Source organism: Diabrotica undecimpunctata, chromosome 9 (genome assembly GCF_040954645.1).
Source record: "Diabrotica undecimpunctata isolate CICGRU chromosome 9, icDiaUnde3, whole genome shotgun sequence".
NCBI classification, from domain to species: Eukaryota; Metazoa; Arthropoda; class Insecta; order Coleoptera; family Chrysomelidae; genus Diabrotica; species Diabrotica undecimpunctata.
The window spans coordinates 66,988,196-67,014,636 of record NC_092811.1 but is presented as its reverse complement, the minus strand read 5'-3'; the positions used below and the strand labels follow the sequence as shown (position 1 = coordinate 67,014,636).

The 26,441-nt window shown below is 36.5% G+C and overlaps 1 protein-coding gene across 1 annotated transcript; it reads left to right on the top strand.

The window, feature by feature from the left end:
• The first annotated feature begins 10,884 nt into the window (after positions 1–10,884).
• Positions 10,885–11,340, top strand: LOC140451035 (uncharacterized). Its single transcript, XM_072544751.1, has one exon. It carries the CDS (start codon positions 10,885–10,887, stop codon positions 11,338–11,340), a length of 456 nt encoding a protein of 151 aa, XP_072400852.1.
• Positions 11,341–26,441: the final 15,101 nt, after the last annotated feature.

Genomic DNA, 26,441 nt, shown 5'->3' with positions numbered 1-26,441 from the left:
AGCTTGCCATCGAATTATTATTGGGGTGTGTAGTTGTAAACGCTTGGAACAGACGATATAGATGAACATAAGCCCGAAGGTAATATCGAAAATCATGCTTTGGAACAAACTAATTCAAGATTGAGATGTGTTGTTTGCTACGGAAATTTGAAAACTTCTGATGGCCGAAAAGTTGCAACAAATAAAAGTGCGCGAAGTAAATGGCAATGTATGCTCTGTAAAAAACGTGGGTATAATGCAAATGTTAATGTAAGAATTACTACTTATGTTTAGAAGTATGTTTTCCGTTTGCTTTTGTTTTAATCTTTAGGTATTAACATTAACATTCAGTAAAAACGAACTCTTTTTTCGCATCCCTCAAACAAGAGCGCCAAATTAAAAGTTTTCACCAGAGTCAAAAAAAACTAACATGAACCCCAATCCACAACTAAGGTGTGCTATAAATACAATTTCAGTTGTTAGAAAAACAATACTATTGTTGTACAACACAGAAGGGTTGTCAAGAAGCAAGCCTGAAAATTTGAACTTTTGTCTAAAAACTGCTGAATCTAACCTCCAATACCATAGTTACACTGACAATCAAGTGGGGAATTGTCTTCTTGGACTGTTGTCACTAACTGAGGAATCATTGGAATCCCTTCCAGGATCTGTAGAGAATTGGGATGAAGATACTCTTAATGAACTAAAGGAAGAAGTGGCATCATCCATTGAAATGATAGAGATATTACTACTGTTCAAGCGCTTCGAGAGAGGACCTGAAGACTCACCAGAACCTGATGAAAGACCCGTCCGAGATCAAGTCAGCCAAGGAACAAACACATAACCCCCTAGAGAGCAGTATTATTTGCGATCCAGGGCAACATTTAAAACTGTAGGTACAGAAACTATGCACACAGCTACTCCAAAAGACAACAAATCCGTTCAGACAAAAAGGAAACGCAGGACTTTCAGAGGAAGGAAAGCTAGAAGCACCCCTTAGTTTCCCAAACTGTGGCACACAGAATTTAAGCATTTGTTCAATCCCAGTTTAATTCCCGTCTGAATCCAAAAATTCTAGTCGGTGAAGTTACACCAAATTTATAGAAACTTCCGTCCACTGATTCTTCATTGTGCAGAATCTGATTTTATTTAGAGATTTCTGTTGTTATTTTTTATTTATTGAAATAATCTTAATAAAAAGCCCATGATAGAGTGATGACTTGTGCTTGAATTTCTTCTTAATTAGTCTCTCTAATTGCATTATTTTGATGTTCGAGTTCATGGGTTAATTGTAAAAAAAAAAAAAGTTAATCTTTAGATATTCAAATATCATTAATTTGTATTTTTTCAAGTGACAAAAATATACTATATAGGTGTAATATTTTTTCGGACCAAAATCTATACATGGCTTTCCAGGCCACATATTTTCAACTTTCATATAAATACTACACAAGCCACAAAATACCAGACTGCATTTAGGCACAACATATGTGCCACGCGCATTATACATACACAAAATTGGGTATGGCACGCGCATTATACCACGTGGCATGTAAAGTGTTAAAAATTGCCTAATATTCATATCATACAAAAAGTCTAATTTGTAATATAAAAAGATCCGCCGCTGTGGTGTTCAACCGGGGATTTCCCGACGTCGTTATGCTAGGCATGCACTTCCGATTCATGTCTTATGACTCCTTTACACATCGGCAGACGCGTCCGACGAAATCTACGTATGCATCCGGAGATGTGTAGATGAGGTAATTTGATCGTCTGTTGTTTATATATCACGTCGGCGGATGCGTCTGCAAGATATCCGATTGTTGTCGGTTTTTCTAGCATAGATCAAAGGGTTTCGGTGCGGACGTCCGACGCCTTTCCACACATCTGACCGCATCGATCTATGACGACGCATCAGTTTTCACAGTGAATTCATAGTGAACGCTTGCTTATTAAGTTTTGTGCATTATTATACCTAATAATGCTAAAGTGGACATTAGTTCTGAAAAAACGTTCAAATTAATAGAGCTAATTACGGTGCAATAACCCCGGAGGTCAGCAATCCCAATCAGCATTTAATTTTTATATAAAAGAAATACTATTGTAATTTGTAATTAAATTCAGTTATTTTTGATCAATAAAGCAGTGCAGTATAGTTGTAAAAGTTATTAAAAAACAACCAGACGCTTCTATAAAAATTAAATGGAGAATCGTAGTCGATTACAGAAAGATAAATGAGGAGACTATAGACGATAGGTATCCAATCCCAAATATCAGGGACATCCTTGATAAACTTGGACGCTGTCAATACTTTTCCAGCCTCGATCTAGCCAGTGGATTTCACCAAATAGAAATGACAGAGGAAGATATACAGAAAACGTGGAATAGATATTTAACGTGGAAAATGGCCATTATGAATGCCTTAAAATGCCTTTTGATTTGAAGAATGCACCCTCTACATTCCAGAGCATAATGGACAATGTGCTTAAAGGACTCATAAAGCCCATCAATGTCCTTAATGGTCACATAGATTCTCAAGATCCATTCGACATTGACATTAATAGAACACTCATAAATAATAACACACAGGCGCACAGATTGAAAACAAAAGAGATGTATAAAGAAATAAATAAGAAATTGCAAGAGAGCAAACAGAAAAACATTGAAAAATAAACAAAAAAAGACACTCACTGTATGAATTGTTATACATATAATTGTTATTCCAAAACTTAAATTTAATAGATAAAACGTAAAATTATAACTACAAAAACTGAATTTACAGTTACACTGAAAATGATATACAAGTCTTTGTTTTTAAGCTGAATGTCGAATATCGAACTAAGTGAGTTGCCAGTCGAAGGTCAACGTCGTAGACCAAACACATGGTGGCCGCACGGGGGGGGGGGGTTACGGTTCATCGACGAAACCTCCATATGTGCGACAACTGGTATACAGGGGTCAACAGTTAAACACTCACCGATAACATAAACCAAGCACGAAAATCTACACGCGGAAAACAGTAAAATGAAACAAATTTTCATCCAAAATAGTCAAAAATAACAATCCTGTTACTGTTAATACCCAAGATACTATGGTGTATAAGAAAAATATTAAACATCAACCACCAATAAAAACTTACCTCAAAAATACTTTACAGATGTATCTCAGTAACAGCCCAAGAAGGGAAAATCCAGGACCTTCGAGACAATCCAGAGATCCAGTTAAGCTTGGAGAAGCCAGAATTCAAACTAGCACCCAGGATTTCATCTACTATTTCCAATTGGAACCAATAGCATAAGAAATCGAAACATTGGAATATCAATATCAAACTACAACCACAACTCTAGAAAATGGACTAAGTCAGCCGTACTTCGACAGTCTACAGAACTTCGACAAAACATTGCAGTATCTTATAAAAACAGCCCAAGAGAAACTCGATTCAGTTTATCCAGCAATCAGAAATAAAAGAGACCTTATCAATGGATTAGGAAATATTATAAAATCCATCTCAGGATCAAGAAGACGCAGAAAGATACGTTGATTCAATTCAATCGCTCGAAATCAATCAACAAAACATTATTAACAACATAAATAACCCATTAAGCCTTAATAAGAAAATAATGAACAACTATAAAGAGACTGACGCTACTAACCCACAATCAAGAGATAATATCTGCAGAAACCAACAAAATCCGGACAGACTTAAACCAATTCGTCTTTAATTTCAACCATTACATGCAAGTTCGAAACGTTTTAGACCAGATGAATTTAGCCTTACAAACCATTATACAAATATTAGATGACCAACAGACAGCAATCAAATTCGCAAAAATCAAAACTCTTCATAATGGACTTATAAAACCAGACGAAATAAGATGGACTATCCAGAAAATGCTAGAACATCATCCAGCTACTCAGCTACCATACCTCCAAGAAGAAGACTAAATGAGATATTAGGAGATAGTAGAAGTAGATGGTTACTACTCCAACCACTCTCTAGTCTTTATCTTACATTTCCCCATTCTTTATTCCAACGTATTCAGATATTTTAATTTATATTCACTCCCGACCATAAATAACACAATAATTATTCCACCTGGACCTTATTTAGCTTCTAATTAAGAACTTTTCCAATACATGGACTTACCATGCAGAAAAAGTGAACCAAAGAAATTCATCTGTCCAGAGAAGTTCCCACAAGAAAATACAGATACCGATGACTGCATCAATAAAATCCTAAAATTATCCCATGATGCCGCCCAATGTCAAAACGTGCCGATCACAATTAGCACGACAATTATCCAAAAAGTATCAGAAGCTCACTATATTGCTGTTTTCCCAAAAGCTACTAAAATCTCCACCCATTGTTCTACTTCGAAAATTGAAGTACTCATAGGAACATTCCTAATAAAACTACCCCCAGGATGTGAATTTAGAACCAACAACTAAGTTTACATCAACTCCAAAGCAACAATAAATGAAGAACCGTTAACCCTGCCAAAAATAAAAATTAAACTTCAAGGGGAAGATCCAACAGTAAAGCCTCTAAAATTAGATAGAATCCAATTAGATGAACTACATAAACTCTCAACACAAGAAGAAAGACTCCAACCCGTGTCTTTAAAAACAATGGATCATTATCATCTACGGACACCACCAATATATATCCTGGCAACAGCCCTTATCATTATTTTGGTTTACACATTGCGAGAGTTATGGAAAAAGAAGACAACCGAAGAAGAACAAGAAGATACAGCTGATTCAGAATCTATACCTTCAGTTTTGTTCATCCCTCACAAAACTTCCCTGGAGAAATTACAGTGCAGTAACTCCGGAGGTCAGCAATCCCAATCAGCATTTAATTTTTATATAAAAGAAATACTATCGTAATTTGTAATTAAATTCAGTTATTTTCGATCAATAAAGCAGTGCAGTATTATTGTAAAAGTTATTAAAGGGTCTTTTTAAAAAGTATCTTCGTGAGTTAAACCCTTTAAGTAGCTATACCAGACAGAAAACTGTCTTTGAAACCCAAAAAAATAGATGCCACAAAAACAAAAATATTTTTATAAAGTATACGTTTAATTAATATAATAGAAAAGAAGTAAAGAATTAATCATGTACCTAAATACATGGCATTATGGTGATTACTGATTATATTTATTGTTTTAGATAAATGATTCGTGGAAACGCATTCCAAACACGATGGGTGTTCCCATACTAGAATTAAAAAAGAAAATCTGCTTGCTACCTTTAGAGTTAATTTAAAAAAGAAAATGTCTTCTTTGAGGTCGGGTGCTGGTATAGAGGAAGTGTTTCAGCCCCTATGTCCGTTTTATGATGCTATGGGAGCAATTTTGGCAGATGTCTACACATCCGCAAGCCAAATTAACTCAGAGGAAAATGTAACTAGTAAAAGTAAAAAAATCTATAATCTTATTTATTTTAGAATCATTAAAAAAATTCTGTACTCTTATTTATTTTAGAATATATTTTATTTATTTCAGAACTAGGTATTATTCTCGTGAATATATTTCATAAAATTTAATCTTGATTCAGCTGCAGATATAGGAGCTCTTCGAGGTACAGGTTGCAGGGATCAAATATTCCCGTGTTATTTTGCCTCCAAAATCCTGGTTGGGTTAATTTTCCATTGACATACTCATCTATTGAATTTCGTGGAGTGTATATAGGTCAAGATGTTTCACTTTTTCTTAAGAAATTGTGTAACAAGGCACATGTCATTGTAATGATAGATTTTTTTGGCTATATTTTATTGGCTATAATAGCTTTGGCGCTATTCAGTGGTATAGGCTTCTTAAAAATTCTGAAATCGCTAGACAGTATTCCAAAAGTATTTTCAACTGCTACACGCGAACCAGATAATTTTTAATTGAATAATCTTTCCGGAGTACCAATAGCGTGATGCCCAGGAAATGGCTTCATAATGTGTAGTCAGTGCAAATGCCGCATCAGCTAAAAAGACATATAGTAAGGTAATGTTACTATTAAACACTTCCAATTATATACTGCACCATCGCTAATCCGTTCTGAACAACCTATATCTGTAAACATAAAACAGTACCCATCCAAGGTGCCGAATACAATGAGGAAAATTAAACCCTTCTGCCTTCGAAAGCCATTCATCCGTAGTGTTAGGCATCTAAAAATTAAAAAAAGTATTTTAGATATTTTAACTTTTATTTTAACTAATATATTTTAACTTGCAATTAGCTCTTGACAAGATGGAATCTTGTTGATGTACCTTCCATACCAATTGATATTACTCTCATTGCCAAAAATATCCAAAAAATAAAAAAAACAATCAAAAAAATTTATTGTTATTGTATTTTCTTTTCCAGGAACAATCTGAAAATGCCAACACTGCCCAAGCCAACACTTCCGATAATGATCCAGACGACGTTTCTCCCATCCCTAAAAGGAACCCAAATATTCAAGCCCAAAAACGTCGTGTTCTGAATCCGCCCGAATTGCAGGAAGCGAGCAGAAATATGAGTACTGCGTTTACTGCATTAAATACCGTGTTGGCCAAAGACAAAAGAGAAGAAGATGAATGTGACGTATTTTGTAAAATATTGGAAAAGCAAATTCGAGAGTATCCAAAATTTAAAAGAGAAGAAATTTAAGTTTCTATAACTATCTCCAGTAGCTAAGTATCTTAATATTACTACCAGGCTTTTGTATAAGGTATTCAAAATCGCTGTAAGACATTCGAACAAAATTACTAAATTCTGCAGTTGGCTCTGCGTAAAACTCAGCAAGTTGCTTTTCCATGCTATATCTTTAAGAAAAACGTAATGTACAAGGAAATACCTACCAATATAATTATATCAGGAAAGTCTAAATCAAAATTTTCTTAGTTGAATCTATATTCCACTTACTTTGTTGTTTTCATGTATAGCCAGCATCCACCACCTTGTTCTTTTCCATTTTTTTAATGATTATGTACCGATGTCCACTCAAGTAATAGTTGAACGTACTAAATAGGCATATAGCTGCCAAAGCTATGGTCTCAACATCAACATCCATTTTTTTAATGCTCGCGTAGATATTGCGTCTCCCGGGAATTAACACAGACTGAACGATTTACAGATGTGTATTGTGCTTGTGGTGATACATCTGCAGATGAGGCCGCAGACGAGTCTGCCGATGTGTAGTGGAGGCATTAAGTTGATTTGGTTTTGTAAACAAACCAGTTCGGTTATTATTATATCAACTCAACATATCAATTTATCATGATTATTTTATCAATATCAGTTACTTGTGTCGGCTGTAGAATTTTAAGTGATTAGTGTTTTTCATATTTGCAGTTTTGTCACATTTTGTGTTGGTTTAGTCATCTAAAATCTTAAAGATGTGTAGATATTACTAATTAATTTTTTTTTCAGTATTTATTTATAGCAAAGATTTGGCAGCATGAGCAAAAATTACTAGGTGTTTCAACTCAAAAATGTACTATAAGTCTGTATGAGACAATTGAATTTTGTAGTCTAATTTCTGTAAAAGTAATGTTTGCCTGTTGTAAACTTAATGGCTTGGGAGTAGTAAGTAAAATATTTTGGATAACAAAATGTTACGTTACTTAGATAATACTTTTCTCTTTAGCAAACGGTATAATAAGGAAAAATTTGTTATCAAGAAAAAATAAGAACCTGTGGTTCTTACTCAGAAAAAGAAGCTATACGAGTATAAATATAAATCAGAGTGGGAGAATCATGAAGATTTCCAAAAAATGAATAAAACCAAGCTCGCAAGGCGTTCACTATTTTAAATGTGAAATTTGTAATAAACACTGTATAGGTGGTATAGCTGCTTTTAAAAAACATAGTTTATCATAAAAACATATCAACAACATGAGTGCAATGTGTGGTCAATCCACTTTTTCACGAAAAGTGTTTACTGTTGCCTCCGATAAAATTATAAAACAAAATAAAATTAGAATTGCATCATTTATTGCATAGAATAATCTTGCAGTTAACGTTTGTGATCATTTGACAGAACTTATCAAATCTATTTGCTTGTCTGGAATGGAGCCTAGTCAAATTTCTAAAACGTCTTGTAACGGAACAAAATGCACTGCAATAATCAATACCGTTTTAGGAAAGACAAGTTTTGAACATCTTATTTCTCAGCTAAAACTTAAAAAATTTTCATTGATGCTTGATGAATCTACAGACAGTTCTTCAGATAAACATTTAGCCTTAGTAGTTCTATACAATAACGATTTCAAGATAAAAGATGAAATTTAAGGTCTCGTGTCAATTGAGGCAGCCACTGCGCAAAATTTGTATAATATAATAACCTTTTTTAAAGCCGATGGAGCAAATGCGATAATGGGGGGCGTATAATTCGCTGAAAACTCTTTTATACTATAAATTCAATAGGATTGTCAGGGCAGATATTTTGTAGTTCGTTAACACTCGGTGGTAAGCGGCTATATATTTATTTCTTTATTAGCACACAAATACACTTCTCAATTATCATTTTTGACGGTTACATCTGTTGGAAGTCCGAACTAGAGAAGGTACACTAGCCTTGTTGCGAAATTTATTATTTAGTACCGCTTGCAGCTTATCCGTGCCATTGAGGTTGTAGCATTTTATATTGAAGTCCCCTCGTATATATTGAGGTCCCCTCATATATGTTTGAGAGATCTAAGAATGTTTTGATGTAATTTTTTTAGAGTTGTTTATTATGTTAAAGATGTGTACTTTCTCAGCATTTTCTTTTAATGTTTTATTCGAAGTCGCCTTATAATTTTAATACGTCGTAGAAATGGAATCTTCTGCGTTTTAATTCCTGTCAAGTGTTTGTTTATTTTCAACTTGGATGAACGAATTTTTATATTCGTCATTCATGTTTGAGTCGCTGTAGGTGCAGGTGTGGATCACAAGTATGGATCCGCAAATTCACCGTCGAATTTGTGTTTTCCTGTTTTTGGTCCCTTTGTGTAGGAGTATGTAGCAGTGAAGCCTTAAGTAGTTAGTGTATCCTAATAGTTGTGGGATTTGTGCAGTACACTGATGAAATTTTGAAGCAGTATATAGGATGTTCCACCAGTTTTGTTATCATTTCCTGTTTGATCCAACTCCATCCACGTCAGATTTTCGTTCCAGATTATGGAAGTGGTTTCCTTTTGTTCCAGAGTTTCGTTCTTGCAGTTTCAGTCCAGAGATGTAACAAGTTTCAGAGTTATGTGCGAAATAGTGTAAAATCAAGGTAACTTTTTTTTTATGTCCAATTTAAAGTAAAGACAGACATTTTTTCTAATAATTGCTTTCATAACAAAAAAGGATTTGTAATATTTAAAGTAGTCAATTTTATGGTTTGACTTTAGCTGTTAATTTATTTGTTCAGTTTTTTTAAATTTAATGTTAATTTATGACAGCCCGTCTTAGCATTTTTGATTTGTTTTGTTTTCTTTAAAAGAAAGGTTAACTTACATGTAAATTTTGTAAGTTTTTGTAGTATCTCCAACTCCTGGAAATTGTAAACAGATGACACATGTAAGTTTTTTTTGTATTTTTGTATTTTGCAGTCATTATAATTTTGTATTGTCTTTTTTGAGCATTCTTGTGTTCTCTATGTTTTGTAACTGTTTGTGGTGACACAAAAATAAATGTTAAATTTTGTTTATTCCTTTTTAACTAACCCTTTTTGAGTTTATTTGAAAAAGATATGTTTTTTATGTTTAATAATTATATCTCCAGTTACAACTAGCTGGTTGTTATAGGTATAATTAGGCACCTCAAGTGGCGCCCTAAATTAAATTTCTTGAGGTGTTTCCGGTTTATTTTCATTCTGTTTGTCCCAAGAGATTTATGACCCTTTAGTTCATTTTTCTGTAGTTGCCCCAATCCAAACCAATTTGTCTTTTACTTATCCACGACCCCAGCTCTCCTACCAAAACCTGAGTGTCCGTTCGAACAAGTAGCGTTTATTTTGCTTACCCTATCTTCGCCCCAGGAATTTCTATCCCCCATCTTCTACCCCTAATAGTAATACCCCTATGGTAGGCAAAATATATCGTTACAAGGTATACCCTGAATGCCAATAGAGAGGCAGGCGGACACCGTTATTTCTTTTCGAAAGTAATATTCTTAATGCAATACGGCAACGTTGTGAAAAATGACCCACAAATAACCATTAAAATCAGGTGGGTGGTAGTATTTCATGAGCGTACCGTCGGGTAACATCATGGCATCAAAACCAACGTGTAGTACATCTGTTAATAAACAAAATAAAAAAAGGTGGTTGTCTGTGAGATAAAAGCAAATGATAAAATCGGTTTATGAGGGATTGCGTAGTATATATCCAGATATGCTTATAGAGGACGTCGCGGCATTGTCTGGAGATTTACCGAAAGTATCGGCTCGTACGGTTTTCCGAATAATTCAAGGTAACAAACCTATCCAAAAACCAATCCATAAAGGACGTGCAAAAATTGTATTGGACGATAGTACGAAAAGTATAATCCGAAGAAAAGTTCATGGATTTTATTTTAGGAACGAACTGCCCACGTTAAAGGCTATTTAACGAGAAGTTAATGCAGACGCAGATGATACTTTAAATAAAATATCCATGAGAATATTACAAAGAACTTTACATGAAATGGACTATCGGTATGTGAAGAGAAATCGGAAAAGTTTGTTGATCGAGAGAGACGAATTAGTGATGTGGCGGAGAAAATATTTGCAAAAAATTCGTGATTTTAGACGACTTGGTAAAAAAATTTATTATACGGACTAACCGTGGTTGAATGAGGGTCATACGAAATTCAAAGGAAGACGTCTCATTATAACGCACATTGGAAGTGATTCAGGTTTTTTACAATATGGTTTAAATGTGTTTACCTCAATCAAAACGGTGGATTATCATGAGGATATGAATTCGGATGTGTTTGAAAAGTGGTTTTCGTCTATACTGACTCTAGTAGATCCTGGTTCGGTAATTATAATGGACAATGCACCTTATCACAGCCGTCGTATGGAAAAAATACCGACTTCTGCATCTCGAAAGGCAGATATAATAGATTGGTTAAGAAGTAAAAATATAGATTTTGATGAATCCATGATAAAGATTCAATTACTTGATATAGTGCGCGAACATAAGAGTTCATACATCAGATTTGCAGTAGACGAAATGGCACGCGAGCATGGCATCACCGTATTAAGAGCTCCACCGTATCATTGTGAATTCAATCCCATCGAGCTACTATGGGCACAAATAAAAAATGAAGTAGCGCAAAAGAATACAACCTTTAAATTAAAAGATGTCAAATTATTATTAGACCAAGCCATACAAAATATAACCATACAAAAGGACGGCTTAAGTAAGTAAGTATAATTTACCATTTGAGATGTTGTAAAATAAACATGAACATATTTCTTAAACTAAAAATAATATAAATGAATGAAAATATTGTGTGTGCATCTGGCTTACACAATTAATTGTTAAGACGTAATATTTTGAATATAACATTTTTACATAACATTTTAACAAAATATATTTAACAAAAATTAACAGTTTTACCGTTGACGCAAAAATATTTTTATGTGCAAGTTTCCTATTATTTTCCTTATTTTAAAAATATACACGCCACCACTGAACTACACGCGTCTCTCATCATTTCTAAGCGATAATGAATTTCGACTATAGTTAATGACGTCCGTGATCTATACGTCATGAAATGCGTTTGCCACTCTTTAGCGCTGTGTGCCTCTTATGCGTGTGAAAAACTACCGAATGATACCGATAAGCTAGTTAGAAGTATTTATTCATATGTGCATCATAGTTTTAAGAGGCAATCAGAATTCAAAAAAATTCAATCCTTTCTTATTATTAAACCCCATAAGCTGTTGGAAGTTGCACAGACTAGATGGTTGTCGTTATTTGCTGCTGTTTCTAAAATCCTTAACAGTATGATGCTCTTCAGCATTATTTATAATCGAAGCCTTTGATCAAATATCAGGAGCAAATGAAATTAACGATATGCTATACAATCCAATAAATAAAATATATCTTCTCGTTCTTGAATACGTATTACTAACTTTTACAAATCTAAATTTAGAATTTCAGTCTGAAACTCCAAAAATGTACACTCTCTACCCCCGAATGTTTAGCGCCTGTAAATTTTTATTAAGTCGTTTTATAAAACCAGATTATCTAAAAAATACAAATTTACAAAATATCCAGTAGCGCGACCCACAAAACTTTCTTTCGCTTAATATAATTGACTTAGGTCGTAAAGTAGCTGCAGAATTGACAAGTCACAACTTAAAAGAATATGTAAAAAATAATGTTAAAACAAAATATCTGAATTTTTATGTTGAAGCAGTTAATCAGATTCATAAACGATTTCCTTTCAATTCCCGTGAAATAAAAATTCTTCAGTTACTGACTGTATTGAGTCCGCCAAATATTTAAAAAACAAAAAGTATCGGTCCCCTAGGCTTAATGTTTCCAAATTTGGTTAACTACATTAATATTTTAGATAGAGAGTATAGAGAATTAAAATATTCAAACTTTGATTTCTCCTTAAATGAAGATTAATTTTGAAAGAAAGTGTGTAACTTCAAAAAAGGTGACAACAGCCTGAACAGCAGCCCCGTAGAAGCTGGATCAGAATATTATCATGTAAAAATAGACTCTTCGGACTTAAGCCAACTAGGAGAAATTGCATCGCAACCAATTCTTAAAAAGTTTTCCGCAAACTATATTTGGTAATAAAAAAAAGGTCGTTCAGTGCAAACTGAACTATAACTATTATAAAGATTTTGATTGGTTGGAATACAGCGTCAAAACAGATTCCATTTTGTGCTATTCTCGTCATTTTGGAGCTGCTATGGATACAGAAGATTTTAGAATGGTGAGATTCCGTAACTGGAAAAAAACTGGCGAAAAATTAAAAAAACATGGTGCATCATTGCATTACATTGAAAGTTTCTTTAAATGGCAAACTATAAAAAGGCAATAAAAATTGGAAATCTGTTTCGCATCTTTCACAAGCATATAGGACCCAGATAGATAAAAATAGGAATAACTTAAAGTGTTGGCAGATATAAGCTTAACAATGGTTCGTCAAGGCATGGCTTTCAGAGGTCATTACGAAAGCGAAAGTTCATAAATAAAGGAAACTTTAAGAAAATATGTGGCCTAATAGCAAATTATAACAAGGACTTTGACCTTCTACATAAGTCGCCATAAAAACTATACCAGTCGCCAAATACAAAGTGAAATTATTGCCCTCTTGTCACGGGCGTGTTTAAGAAATATACTTGACGACATTAGACAATCCGGAACTTTTTCAATCATGTGTGATGAAGCTCGTTCTTACAAAAACGAACAATTGTCTTTATGTGTTCGCTATGCATCGAAAGATATAGAAATTCGTGAAAGATCTCTTGCATTTCTTGACTGTTCAGAAGACAGATCGAACACGGATTTATTCACTGTAATCTACAAAAAATTGGAAGAGCTTAATCTTAGCGACTTGCAGATGATAGGGCAATCCTATGACAATACAAGTGGTCTTTAAACATAAATGCCAGAAAAAACTCCAGCTTCAATTTACACGCTTATAGACCATAGACTTAACTTGGCTCTGGTAGACTTGTGTAAAAATGTTCGCTCAATATCGATATTTTTTTGTACTTTGGAGGCACTTTACCAACAATTTTCAGATCCTCAAAACCATAACAAATAAAACCAAATATTGAAGGACCTTAATATTGTCCCCAGGGAGTTAAAAACTCTGTCAGATACTCGTTGGGTATGTCAATATACGACTTGCCACGCTGTTAAAACATGTTTCGGAGGAATCGTCACAACACTGAAAACGAAGTTTTTCATACAAATAATAAACAGTCAATTACAGTAGTTGGGATATTCTCCAGCATTAAACAACCAGCATTTATACTTCATCTTTTTTTCTTGGACGAGGTGCTAAACATTTTAAATATATTATCAAAGAGCCTCTAGGAGAATCGTGCAACTCTGAAGAAAGCAGTTAAGGTTATTAAAAGTGTTATGACTTCGTTAGATAGAATGAGAAATAAATGAAACACAAATATCGAACTTTGCCACAGAATACCAAATTGCATGGGAAATTCCGTCATTCAAAAGAAAAAAGCAAGCCAGTAGCAAGCTCGTTGACTTCGTCACCGAAACAACCGTAGAATTGGGTTTGATAGACGCCACATGCTCCAGAGCTAACGTAGGAGTCATTGAGTACTGGCGGCAAACATTTTTTACCGAATTATTGATACTGTAAGAGAATTTCTGAATAAAAGGTTCTCACCAGAAGGTATGGCGCTTGCCAATTCAGTAGATCATTTTTTTTCAGTTAGATTTTGCTTATCAACACTTTTGCCTTAAGAGCAGAAATGACCGTTTTAAAAAATTGTACTTTACAATCTAACGAAACTATTTGTCATGAATATATAAAAAAAACTTAATTGGCTCAGAAAAAACATATCTCAACTTATATCAACTCTATAAATTTCAATATTGTGTGGTAGATTTGTGCTTTCCACATGTTCGGTTTAAAGTAACTTATACATAACTCAGAATAGCTTAACCAAAACTCAATTAATTTTAAAACTACACTGGTTTCATAAACTTAAAAAGCATTTAATTATTTTTCTCCTATCTCCTGGACTCAACCGTCAGATGGAAACATTCCCAGAAATCGATGAAAACATGCACCTAAGAGGTCAAAAACTCGAACCCTGAACTAAAACCCAACAGTTTAATAAAGGGAATCGAAAAGTATATGTTAATGGATCAAGATAACTTCTAGTTCCATAACGTTATTGACGTAATGTCAATACACTGGTCCTTCTTCTCCGAATCTTCCACCCTTGGGTCCTGTTCACCACATGGATCGTCCTGCGGAACACTTCTAAGTAGACTTCACGACTTAATGAGCCCAACGGCTGAGAGAAATATTGGGAACACCCTCAACCATGCATTTCCTGGAAAATATCCCTTCACCCTCTCCTATGAGCATAGAAGCTTCTAGCTCAACATGTACCAGAACTACTCCCTGATGGGACAACTTTCCGCCATCAACACCTCTTCCTCCTACTGTGGACTATCTACATGGGGATCTTTCAACGGTCTTCATACTGGCAGAACTGGCCCCTACTGGCTCCAAAACACTTTCGTGACCCAGACGATGAAAGAAAAGAATCTTAATGAAGTTGAGAACCTCATAAGCTCTCACTACTTCAAAGAGAAACCGTAAAACACTTTAACTTTGCTAATCATCCAAACTAATAATAATTAGTCTATGTGCATAGATAACGGTTTTATTCATTAGTTATAAATTTATTTTGATCCCTTATAACCCAGTTTCAGATTTATCAATTCAAGACACAACTCTTTAAAGTATCGATTATTTTGCCTATTTCAAGTGCAACGTGCGAGAGGTCTTTTTCTGATTGAGAAGACAATGAGTCAAGATAGGCATTCAGATTTGACTTTATTGTATATAGAAAAAGATATAGACATAGACTTGGAGAGTGTTGTAAATTCTATTAGTGAACAGAGTAGGAAGTTTCTCGTGCAAGTAATATTTTGTTTTTGTAAATAGTTATCGCAGTATATAATATATGTATTATTTATATTAAAAAAATAAAACCAGTATACTATTATACCGCATTTGTTCTATTTATTTTTTCATTGCACGGCAAATAAAAAAAAATAATCCACCGTACACTAGGGCCCAGGCCCCTCTGAAAATTGAGGCTTTTTTGAGTGAGGTTAGTTTTGATTTACACGTGCTATGTCCTAATTCGGACCACTTGGAGTTTTTAATTCGGACCCCTCTTATTTATAATTCGGACCTCCAGTAAAAACGTTCCATTATTAAAAACAACTCATTCCGAATGTTATATTTGCAGATTAAAAAAAAACATCCCGAAGACTACTAAAAGAAAGAAGAAGAGGTTGTGGTCGGAGGAAAATACGACAAGGGCTATAGAAGCCACTAAGGCAAAAATAATGGGATGGAAGAAGATTGCCAAGACTTTTGAAGTACCCAAGACCACGCTGATGCCTTTGTCATTGGAAAAATATGGAGAACCAGCAAAAGCAGCTTATGGTAGATTAGGGCAGGAAGGCCTACTGTCTTGCCTCCCGAATTGGAGGAACAGTTGGTTAAGTAGTGTTTGGTCATGGAACCTACATTCTTTTGTTTGACTACGCGGGATCTTCGGCGGATGGCCAATCAACTAACTGAAAGGAATGGCATAACGCATTTTGTTAAACACAACATGGCAGGCTTTCAATTCGTAAGCCAATTTGCAACATTGAATATGGGTTTGAAAAACACAGCTATCCATCAAACAGAATTTTCAACGTTGTTGAAAGTGGCCTTACAGTAGTTCAGAGTAAATTAGAACTAGTCAATAGTCTCCGAGGAAAAAAGGCAGGTACGCTCTCTTACATCAGCAGAAAGAGATGCCTTGATTACAATTGTAGTCTGTCTGAGTGCTGGTGACGACTATGTTCCACCCATGGCGATATTTCTTCGGAAATACATGAATGCTCAGTTGCAAAAAGGAGCTCCTCCAGGTGCTGTCTTTCACGTGCAGTAATCAGGATGGATTACAACAGAACTGTTTACAAAATGGTTCCACCATTTTTTAAGCACTACAAAACCTACAACTGTTTTTTTTTTGGGAGGTGAGAATCTTCAAAAAGACCTGGGAAGGTGTCCCAGGTGTGTCGGATTCAGTCCGGCACGCTTCACCGCGTGACGAGGCCGCCTACCGACTAAACTCACCCCCTCTTCCTCCAGCCGATGGGTCTGGAACCGCACGTGCATGTCTGACCCGCCGACCTTAATCCTAATTCCCTCTGGCACTTTTCGCGTGCATTCCATTGGTTTGGCGGCCACCTATCCTCCCCCCTTCGCAAAAGCCTCGCGGCAGACTGGTCGGTGAGGTGACCGTCCGGCGCAAGTCATTCGCGGGTCGGGCGACCGGGCTGCCCTCCCTCCATGATGGAACTAGCGAGACAGAACCAGTTGGTAATTACGAGCAACGCCAAACATTCTTATTTTCATAAATTCATTCATTCAATACACACATTCATTCAAAACTCAAGATTTAAAACACGGAGGCAGTCGGCATAGGTTGGATGTAAAAGGTCCTCCCCTGCTAACTGCCCCAGGACGGACACGGGTAGAACAAGGAAAACATAAATCAAAACAGAAACAAAACAAGAAACACAAGAGGCACTCAGTCTGAGTCGGATGTAAAAGTCCTTCCCTTGCTGAATGTCTCTTAAGACATACACCACAGTTAAATAAAATTAGAGTAAAAACGGTAAAATGTTGTATAAATAAAATTGTTAAATAAATAAATAAATAGATAAAACAGAATAAATAAAATAAAATAAAACAAGGGCAGTCAACGTAGTTTGGATGTAAAGGGTCCTCCCCCGCTGACTGCCTTACATGACACAAACACGTTAAAAAATAAATAGTGACGATCGGTCATCCCGCTTGCAGACGCCTCTCTTTTTCCTCTTTGTGTTTGATTGTCTTGGTAACAAAAGCAATGACCAGGTCGAAGTCTCTCTTGCTATCGATAGCTTTATCGATTAACTCGTGAGGCTCGCCTAGAGGGGGATCCAAGACCCAGCTGTAGCTCGGTACGCCCTGCATGATATGCAGGGCACTCGAACACAACATGCTGCGCGTCATCCACCACTCCACACTCGGGACATAGATCGTCCGCGGTCTTCCCTATACGGTGGGTAAATTTCCTAAACGATCCATGTCCCGTCAAGAACTGAGTGAAGTAGTAGTTGACGCGCCGATGCCGGCATTCGTACCACCTCACCACATCCGGAATCAGGGATCTCGTCCACGCCGACTTTCCGACTTCGGCTGTTCATTCCCTCTGCCACGTCTGTAGACTTCTCGTCCTTTACTGTGGTCTTGAACCTATTGCCCCATTGCCCCTTCGGTACATTCGGACTCTTTCTCCGGCCAGAATATGCACCGGTACAGAACCAGCCACCACCTCTAAGGCTATGGTTGATACGGTTCTGTACGCGCTGCACACCCTGATCAGAGGTTTTCTCTGAGCCCTAAGAAGCATGTCTTTGTACTTTGTCATTCGAAGGACCTCGTGCCACACTGGGGCCCCGTACAACACTATAGACAGGATTGATTGCAGCATCACTGTCCTTTTCTGGGATCCCGGACCCCCTATATTTGGCATCAGTTTATTTAGTGTGGAGGTCCTTTTTTCTGCCTTCCGACATGCTTCTTATACGTGTTGTCCGAATGTAATCCTGTCGTCAAATATTATACCTAAGTATTTCACTGTCTTCTGGGGTCTTATTGCGGAGCCTTTGTATTCAAATAAAATATCATTTCTTTTTCTCGGTCCCCTCAAGATTATGGCTTCCGTCTTCTCTACTGCTAGCTTTAGGTCATTTCTTTCTATCCAGGCCGCGGCCTTTCGTATTGCTCTATTTACTTTTGCTATTATTCCCCAATTCGTATCGTCTTCGACTAGTAAAGCTAGATCGTCCGCGTATGCAATCGCTCTCACTCCACTCTCCTTGTTTACTTCTAGTACCCCGTTATATAATATATTCCATAGTAAAGGTCCCAGGACTGACCCCTGGGGTACTCCCGCGGTCATCTCTTTCTTCTTTTTTTTCGATATGCATACGGTTCTGTCAGATAGGTAGTCCTTTATTATATTGGACATATATTCTGGGGCCCATTCGACGATTTTGTCTACTATAAGGCCCCAATTTGCTGAGTTAAATGCATTTTTTATGTCCAACAAAACAAGGACCACCCATCTTTTCTTGCTTGTTTTTGCCGCGTCCCTTATCCAGGTCGCGGCATCGATTGTCGATCTACCTTTACGAAACCCATACTGTTGATTTGATAACACTCTCATATCTTCCAACACGCCTTTCAGCCTCTTCTTGATAAGTCTTTCATAGAACTTACCAAGGCAGTCCAGGAGGCATATTGGCCCATAAGAGGATGCTGAATCGGGGGGTTTCCCAGGCTTTAGGAGTAGAACTAGGTTCGCTTTCTTTAAGTCCCTGGGAAACTCTTGTTTCTGCAGTAGGTCGTTACATATTCTTGTGATCAAACCTGGTTTCTCAGTTGCTACAATTTTAATTGCCTCTGGTGGCAGCCCGTCGGGGCCGGGAGCTTTCCCCGTCTTCATTTCCTGACCAGCGGTTCGTATTTCCTCTTCTGTGAACTCCTCTACCATTGTTGGAAAGATTTTTATAAAATTTTGGATTTCTTTGGTGGGGAAGAATTTCTCTTTAGATCTTTATATATTTCTTTAAGCTCGAGGTTGTCCTGGCTTCTCGTGTAATTCCTTCGAGCTCTGAGGCATCTCTCCCGTAGACCTTCTATCTCATCCGTCCACCAGTAGGGGGATTTTTTATTTTCTTTTCTCTTCACGGTGGCCAACTTTGCAGCGTTTTCTAGTGCTCTTCTCAGTTGACCAAGGTCAGAAATCTCGTCCTCATTGATATTTCTGACCTCCGATAGGTACGTGGTTTTATTAAAATAGATTTCCGTGTAACCTATCGGCCGCCTTACTCCCCCTTTTACCTTTATGTCGTATTTTATGTAACGGTAGTAGGTGAATAATTGATCGTCGAGGACATCCCACCCGTGTACTCTTCTGGATAGCCCTTCACTCGCGATCGTGACATCAATGTGTGTTTGGCTGGCCCCTCTCACGAAGGTTGGTTTATCGTTGTTTAATACTTGGAGGCCAGCCTGGGCTATCCATTCGTTCCAGAGTTCCCCCTTTTTGTCGTTTATGGGGGAACCCCATAACATGGATTTCGCGTTTAGGTCCCCGGCGATTAAAATTTCATTTTCATTCGTGGCGGCGCTCATTATTTCGTTTACGATGGCTTTGTACCTCAGCCTAGGGATGTCTGCATAGGCAGAAGTCCCTCAACCTAATGAGGATATAGTTCCCCCCCCTCTGACGATGCTCCGCACTCGCACATCCCTGTTTCTAATGAGCACCGCCACGTTTTTTCCGTCATCCTGGACCCAACCACCGCCTGAAGTAATCTTCTTGTTTGGTTCTGGGACGATGAGCAGGTCTGTTTCTAGCTTGCAGGCTTTTGCGTGCACAAGGTCGTGCGCCCGGCGCGCTCTGCCCACGTTCACCTGCAATATCCGTATACCAGGTTGATCCTTGAGGTCCGTTTTGGTTCAGTTCCCTGAGGTCGTTACTGCGTCGGATTCACGTCTCGTCAATAAATTAAAATACCTACGAACTAAAGTAAATAAATAAATATAGATAAAATGGATAAATAAAATAAGTAAATACAATTTATATAAGTATAAATAAAATAGTTTATTAAATAAAAAACGTAAATAAAATAAATCAAATAAATAGCGTTTGTATAAATAAAATATTTCGTAAATAAAAATAAATGAGTAAAAATAGATTATTATAAATACAAATAAACAAAAATGGATAAAATCTATTCTTGCTCTTAGCTGTTTTAAACGAAATCCTGTGAGAGATGGTCTCCTGTTTCATTGGTGGACTGTATATGGGCCCACCCTCGTTCTCCAGGAGACCACCTCTCGCCTCTTCGTTTTCTTTTTTCTACTAATGTTTAGAGGGGCTCCCTTTCCCCTCCCCTGCCGTATACCCTCGCTCTATAGGCTGGGCATGCCATGCGATCCATGCGATGCCCTTATTCTTTACATGTAAGGCAGTAAGCAGTGCCGCTACACTGCACCGCCGTGTGACCGCTGTTAAAGCAGTTGTAGCAGCATGCTACCCTGCTTTCACCCTTGCACTCATAAGTATTATGCCCGTATAAGAGGCATTTGTAACATCTTACGGGCGTGTACTTTTCCATGATCGGGCATGACACCCAGCCTATAATGATTGAGCTATATTTCCTCAATTCTGCGGCTTTTGTTGGGCGTACGGCTATAGTAGCCACCTGTTCCCCGTAGCTACTGGTCCTTAGCGTTTTTATGTCCACTTCGTCTTTGGGGATACCTGTGTATGCCTTTATGGCGCTATGTAGCCTCTCCTCTGTTACGCCAGGGTCCAACCCCGTTATTGTAAAATGGATTTCCTTTTTACGTATGGCCATGTTCATACCAGACATCCTCGTATCCGTTTCTTTTTTCAATTTTTCCGCGGCTCCCTTCCCTTTTAATTTTACGATGATGTCTCCTCCTTCGGTTTTTTTTAGTCTGTCCACTTTTATTCCTATCTTTCCGATATCTATCTTTTGATTCATTTCTTTTAACACTTCCGTATACTTTTTTCCTCCCGTTTTAATTAGGAGGGCTTCCTCTTGTTCATTTCTCACCCCTTTATCCATTTCCTTTCCTCTTACTATAATTTCCAAAGTAATATTCTCCCCCCGACCCACGAATTCGAGTGACTTCCGCACGTCGTCTTTGTTGATCTCATTGTTGACGATTACTTTGACCGTTTCTGGTTGTTTTTCCCTTTTTTTTTTATCTGCTTGATGGCCTTCTCGGCCATCTCATACATCCCGTGTCTTTTCATTTTTGTGACGTATGTGTACCACTGGTTTTTTTGCCTAACCATAGAGCTTCTCTTAGCATTCTCGATGTACTCTATGCTCCCCTCTTTGCATCCCTCTATGAGTTCAAAGACTTCTTCCCTATAAGTTCTTATTACACTTTCTATCCCCCCCTCTTTTACTTTTTTTTTCGTTATTATTAGACATTCCTTTTTTTCTACTGTTTCTTGTAGGCCCCCCTGTTCCCACTTCGTTTTTCAAAGACCTTTTCTTCCCATTTATTTTTATAGATTTGGCTAAAGGCGTTTGAGTCTCCTCCTTTGTTTAGGACCCCAATTATTTTTTCTGTCTCCTTCCTCTGCCTTTCCTGTTCTATCTTTAATTGACATTGCTCGCATTTTTCCTCTTCTTCGTCCTCTTGTGACACTTGGATTGGGCTGGTTTTATTTTGAATCGTGTTTATTTCCCCCAATAGCTTCTTCATTCTAATCCTTTCTTCTTCTATAGATCCATTCATGTTCAGGATATCGAGCATCTCCCCTATCTTCCTCTGGACCCTCTCTTTGTCCGTTTCTTCGGAGTATTTCTTACTCTCTTCTAATTTCTCCTTCTTAAATTTCTCGTTAATCTCCAAACTATCCCCCTTCCTTTTTTTACTTGTTGCATTTCAATTCTCTCCTCCTCATCGAACAGAAAAGTTGCCAGGATGCTCTCTTCTATGTCCTGCCATCCTGCTTCCCCTTGGCTTTCTTTTTTTCTTTCAAATTCTGCCTTCGCATTCTCTACTATTTCTGCGGAGGAACCTTCATCTCCTTTGTCTTCCTCCCCTTTTTCTTCTTCTTGCCTATTTGTTTCTCCTAGAATCTCTTCCCCTACCAGTGTCGAGTGTTTTTGGGCACCCGACCTGTTCATTTTTGGCTGCTTGCTATGCCAATTCAATAGTTCCAATTCAAATTTTCTCTGCTCTTCTTCGTCTACTTTGCTGTCTTGCGTCTGTTCTTTCCCATTCACGTTTTTATCTGTAGCGTTGTCCTTATTCGTTTTGCATTGGGTCGTCTTCGTCTTTCATCTTCACATTTTTTGTTTGATTTGGATTCATATGAATTCCCACGAGTTGGGACGTGCTATTCGTCCAACGCGGCAGTGCGCCCTTACCGCGTTAAGGCTGGATTACTTCGGGAGGTCGCCAGGTATCCCGAAGGGATCGTTTATGATGCTCTAACCCTCACATCTCTAATATCTTTAGCACGATGCCTTCCAGCGTGATAATGGGGATCTTTTATTGAGGTTTACTCCTCTAGGCTTTTGTCACGGTTGCCTCCGGACGCAGTAGCAGTCTGTGTGAACAGGCTACTTGGAGTTTACACATTACTGCTGCCTCCACTGTTACGTGGGAAATGGAACTGGACGTATGAGGGAAAGGGTAATAGGTAGGGTAAACATGTCGGCTACTCCATGTGAGATGTGTTGAGTTATAAGTTTTTTTTTGGGTGGACGAGATTAGAATAATTGGGATTGGGTAGCCGTAGGAAGATTGGAGGGTAGTTTTGTTGCTGAAGGCAGAAGGCGTCGCAAAATGCTCGCCTCAGTTGCGGCGCCTTTTGTGTGCCTCTGTGTTTGGTTTCACTGGTCGTGCGTCGAGGAGAAAATTACAGCCCCGGAGAGGGACAAAACCTACAACTGAATCACCTGTTCTCCTAGTCTTTCAGTCATTTGAACTCTTTATTGCAAGATGGCGAGTATTCAAGAACCCGGTGAATTTAGAAGAGCTGTAAAATCCGTAGACTTTATTAAAATAAAACTAAATTTGTAGTAAAAATTATTCTTTGAAAAACCCCTATAATATTGATCTAATGTAATTTTATTTTAAAATTCAGAAAAAAAGTTAAAAGACCCAAAAGAAAATGTCTTCAAAAGTTTTTAGTTATGTGTGTTTATAATTTTTGATTACCTATTTAAAAATTAAAAGTTATACAAATAAAGTTGTAGACAATTTAATTTGCTATAAATAATGTTTAACCCAACACTCACTGTTGCCAAAGGCACTATAATTATAGTATTTGTACGATAATTACAATTCATGTACTATAAAATTTCAAAATACATATGGTACGTACTTTATACTATAATTTCCACAGACGAATTTAACAACTCTACTCATAAAATTTGAATGGCTTAATCTGATAAACCACTTCTAGCGCCATCTAATCCATTTCTTTACCAAAAAGGACAGTAAAATTCTGACTACTGTAAGGAGTTAAATTGAGATAGTTAGTTGTGTAATTAATATTCGTTATTATTAGTGCAATTTATTATTATTTATTATTGTTACATTTAATATATTACGTTATTATTGTTGCCGGTTGTATTTTTAAGTAAGTTTAAGTGATTTTGTTTTATTAATAAATATGTATACTTAGGTATAACAGCAAGTATTTTTTACCAGCAGAATTGGCGTAATTAATAATGGATGAAAGCGATTCAGAACAGGGCCAGAGTCCATCAACCCCTCCAAAAAAGAGAATTTGTATGAAGAGAATACAAAAATATCGCAAAGAATGCTAATCAACTTTTAAATGGGTTTGTAGTGATAAAGATTCCAAGACAAAGGCATACTGTAAAGTTTGTTCTAGTTCACTAAAATCGAAGATTCAGATATTGAAACTCAATGAAAACAGTGCAAAACATAAACAAATGTTAAAATCACACAAATCTCAAACATCACTATTAGGTTTTGTGAAACCGAAATCTAAGTTAACAGAGGGAGAAACTTTAAGAGCAAAACTAAAACTTGCTGGCTTTTTTGCAGAACATAATATACTGTTGTCATTAAGTGATCATTTGACAAAATTGCTAAAATACATTTTGCCTGACTCTCAAATTGTGAAAGATTTACGTTTGGAGAGAACAAAACTCACTGAAATTATAAAAAAATGTGATAGGCCAGGGAACATGAATTAGAATTAGCGAAAAATAAAGGCATGTAAATTCAGTATATTAACCGACGAGTCAACAGACATGTAGCTGTATTGTAGTGCGTTACTTGGATGAAGAAACGGGCAATATTTTTTTTTTATTATTTAAAGGCGGCCGCATCAACCATATTGGTTATTAGCGGATGAATTTAATGAAAACAATAATGATTACAAATAACAAATAAATAACATACTTATATGTGGTTCAATATGTTACAGTCTCTTAAAAATTTCACAATATTTTCACTGGTACACTCACTAAAAATGTCCCTTATAACTGATGGAATTTTATTAGTTAGTCTTTCAGCACTATATTTGGGACACTCCGTTAATACGTGTTTCACTGTTAACGGCACGTCACAACTCGTACATTTTGGTTGAAGTTCCTTCGTCATGAGATATTCATGTGTGAGTTTGCTGTGTCCTAATCGGAGCCTGGTTAATACAACCTGAAGGAAACGGCTAGGGGCGTTGTTAGTTCATCGTCCAAAATTTGGTTTAATTTCTTTTAACTTTGAGGATTTTTCTTCCCAACATTTAGTCCAATTACATATCAGCTTTTGTTTAAAGTACGGGGGATGTACTGAAAATTTGCGTTCATTTAGAAAGTTATTTAAAAATGCCAACATGTTTCCTTGAATTCCCCAAGTCTGCAGCTTTGTTAATATTCTGTGTCGCCATGCTAAGTCAAATGCTTTGTGGATGTCAAAGTAAACAGCTATGCATTTCTGTTTGTTACAGAAGGCTTCATTAATTTGACTTTCTAAATGTAAAACATTGTCTATAGTAGATCTCAACGGACGAAATCCAGCTTGTTCCGGTATAAGTTAATTGTAATGTTCTAAATGCCACATAAGTCTATTATTTATTATTTTCTCTAGCAGTTTGCAAGTAGAACTTGTAAGTGATATTGGCCTATATGATTCTGCCGCTGTAGCCGGTTTGTTAGGTTTTAGTATAGGGATGACAGTAGCTTGTCTCCATAAATCAGGAAATTTTTGTTTACACCAGATTGTATTAAAAGATTCAATAGAAAGTCTAAAGCTTCGTTAGGTAACTGCTTTAAGAATATTGCGGGTATGTCATCTGGACCTGGTGATGTGTCTTTTAAAATTTGGATTGTTTCTAATAGTTCTGTTTTATTAATTGGAATATTTATATCATCGTTATTGGCTATAATTTCTATTGGATTTGCTTCTTCTTCTTCCCGATATCGTAAAAAAGTATTGCTGTAATTTTCATTTGTAGATTCTTGTCTGTATGTTTCAGCTAATTCTTCTACAATTTTTTTGTTTTCATTAATTATGTTTCCATTTCGTTCTAGGTATTTTATTCCATTTTGTGTACTGACGCCAGATATCTTCTTAACTTTTTTCCATGCTGCTGACATGTTTGTATTCCTGTTAATACTTTGAACGTATTTTTTCCAAGACTCTTTTTTAGATCTGGTAGTAATTAATTTTGCATATGCCCTTTTTTTCTTTAACTCTATTAAGTTCTGATTGGTTTTATGTCTTTTGAAAGTATTTAAAGCTTTTTTACTTTGTTTTATTGCCAATTTACACTCTTTATTTCACCAGGGAACAACTTTGTTTTTTGTTATATACTTTGTTTTTCCCATTGCAATTGAGGCGGCTTCAGTGATTAAGATATTAAACAATTTTAAAGTTAAGTTTATGTCTTCTTCAATTATAGGGATATTCGATATTTCTTCAGTAATTTTTGTTTTAAAAATGTTCCAGTTGGCTTGCTTAATTTTCCACTTTTGCAAAGGATTGGTTTTTGTTGTGGGGTTGGAAATTTTTGTTACTATTATTGGATAATGATCACTTCCATATAAATCGTCTACGGTTTGCCATGTGTGATTAAGTAACGTCGATGGGTCAGAAATAGACAAGTTGTAGCGTTATAACTGCTACATTGCCTGCT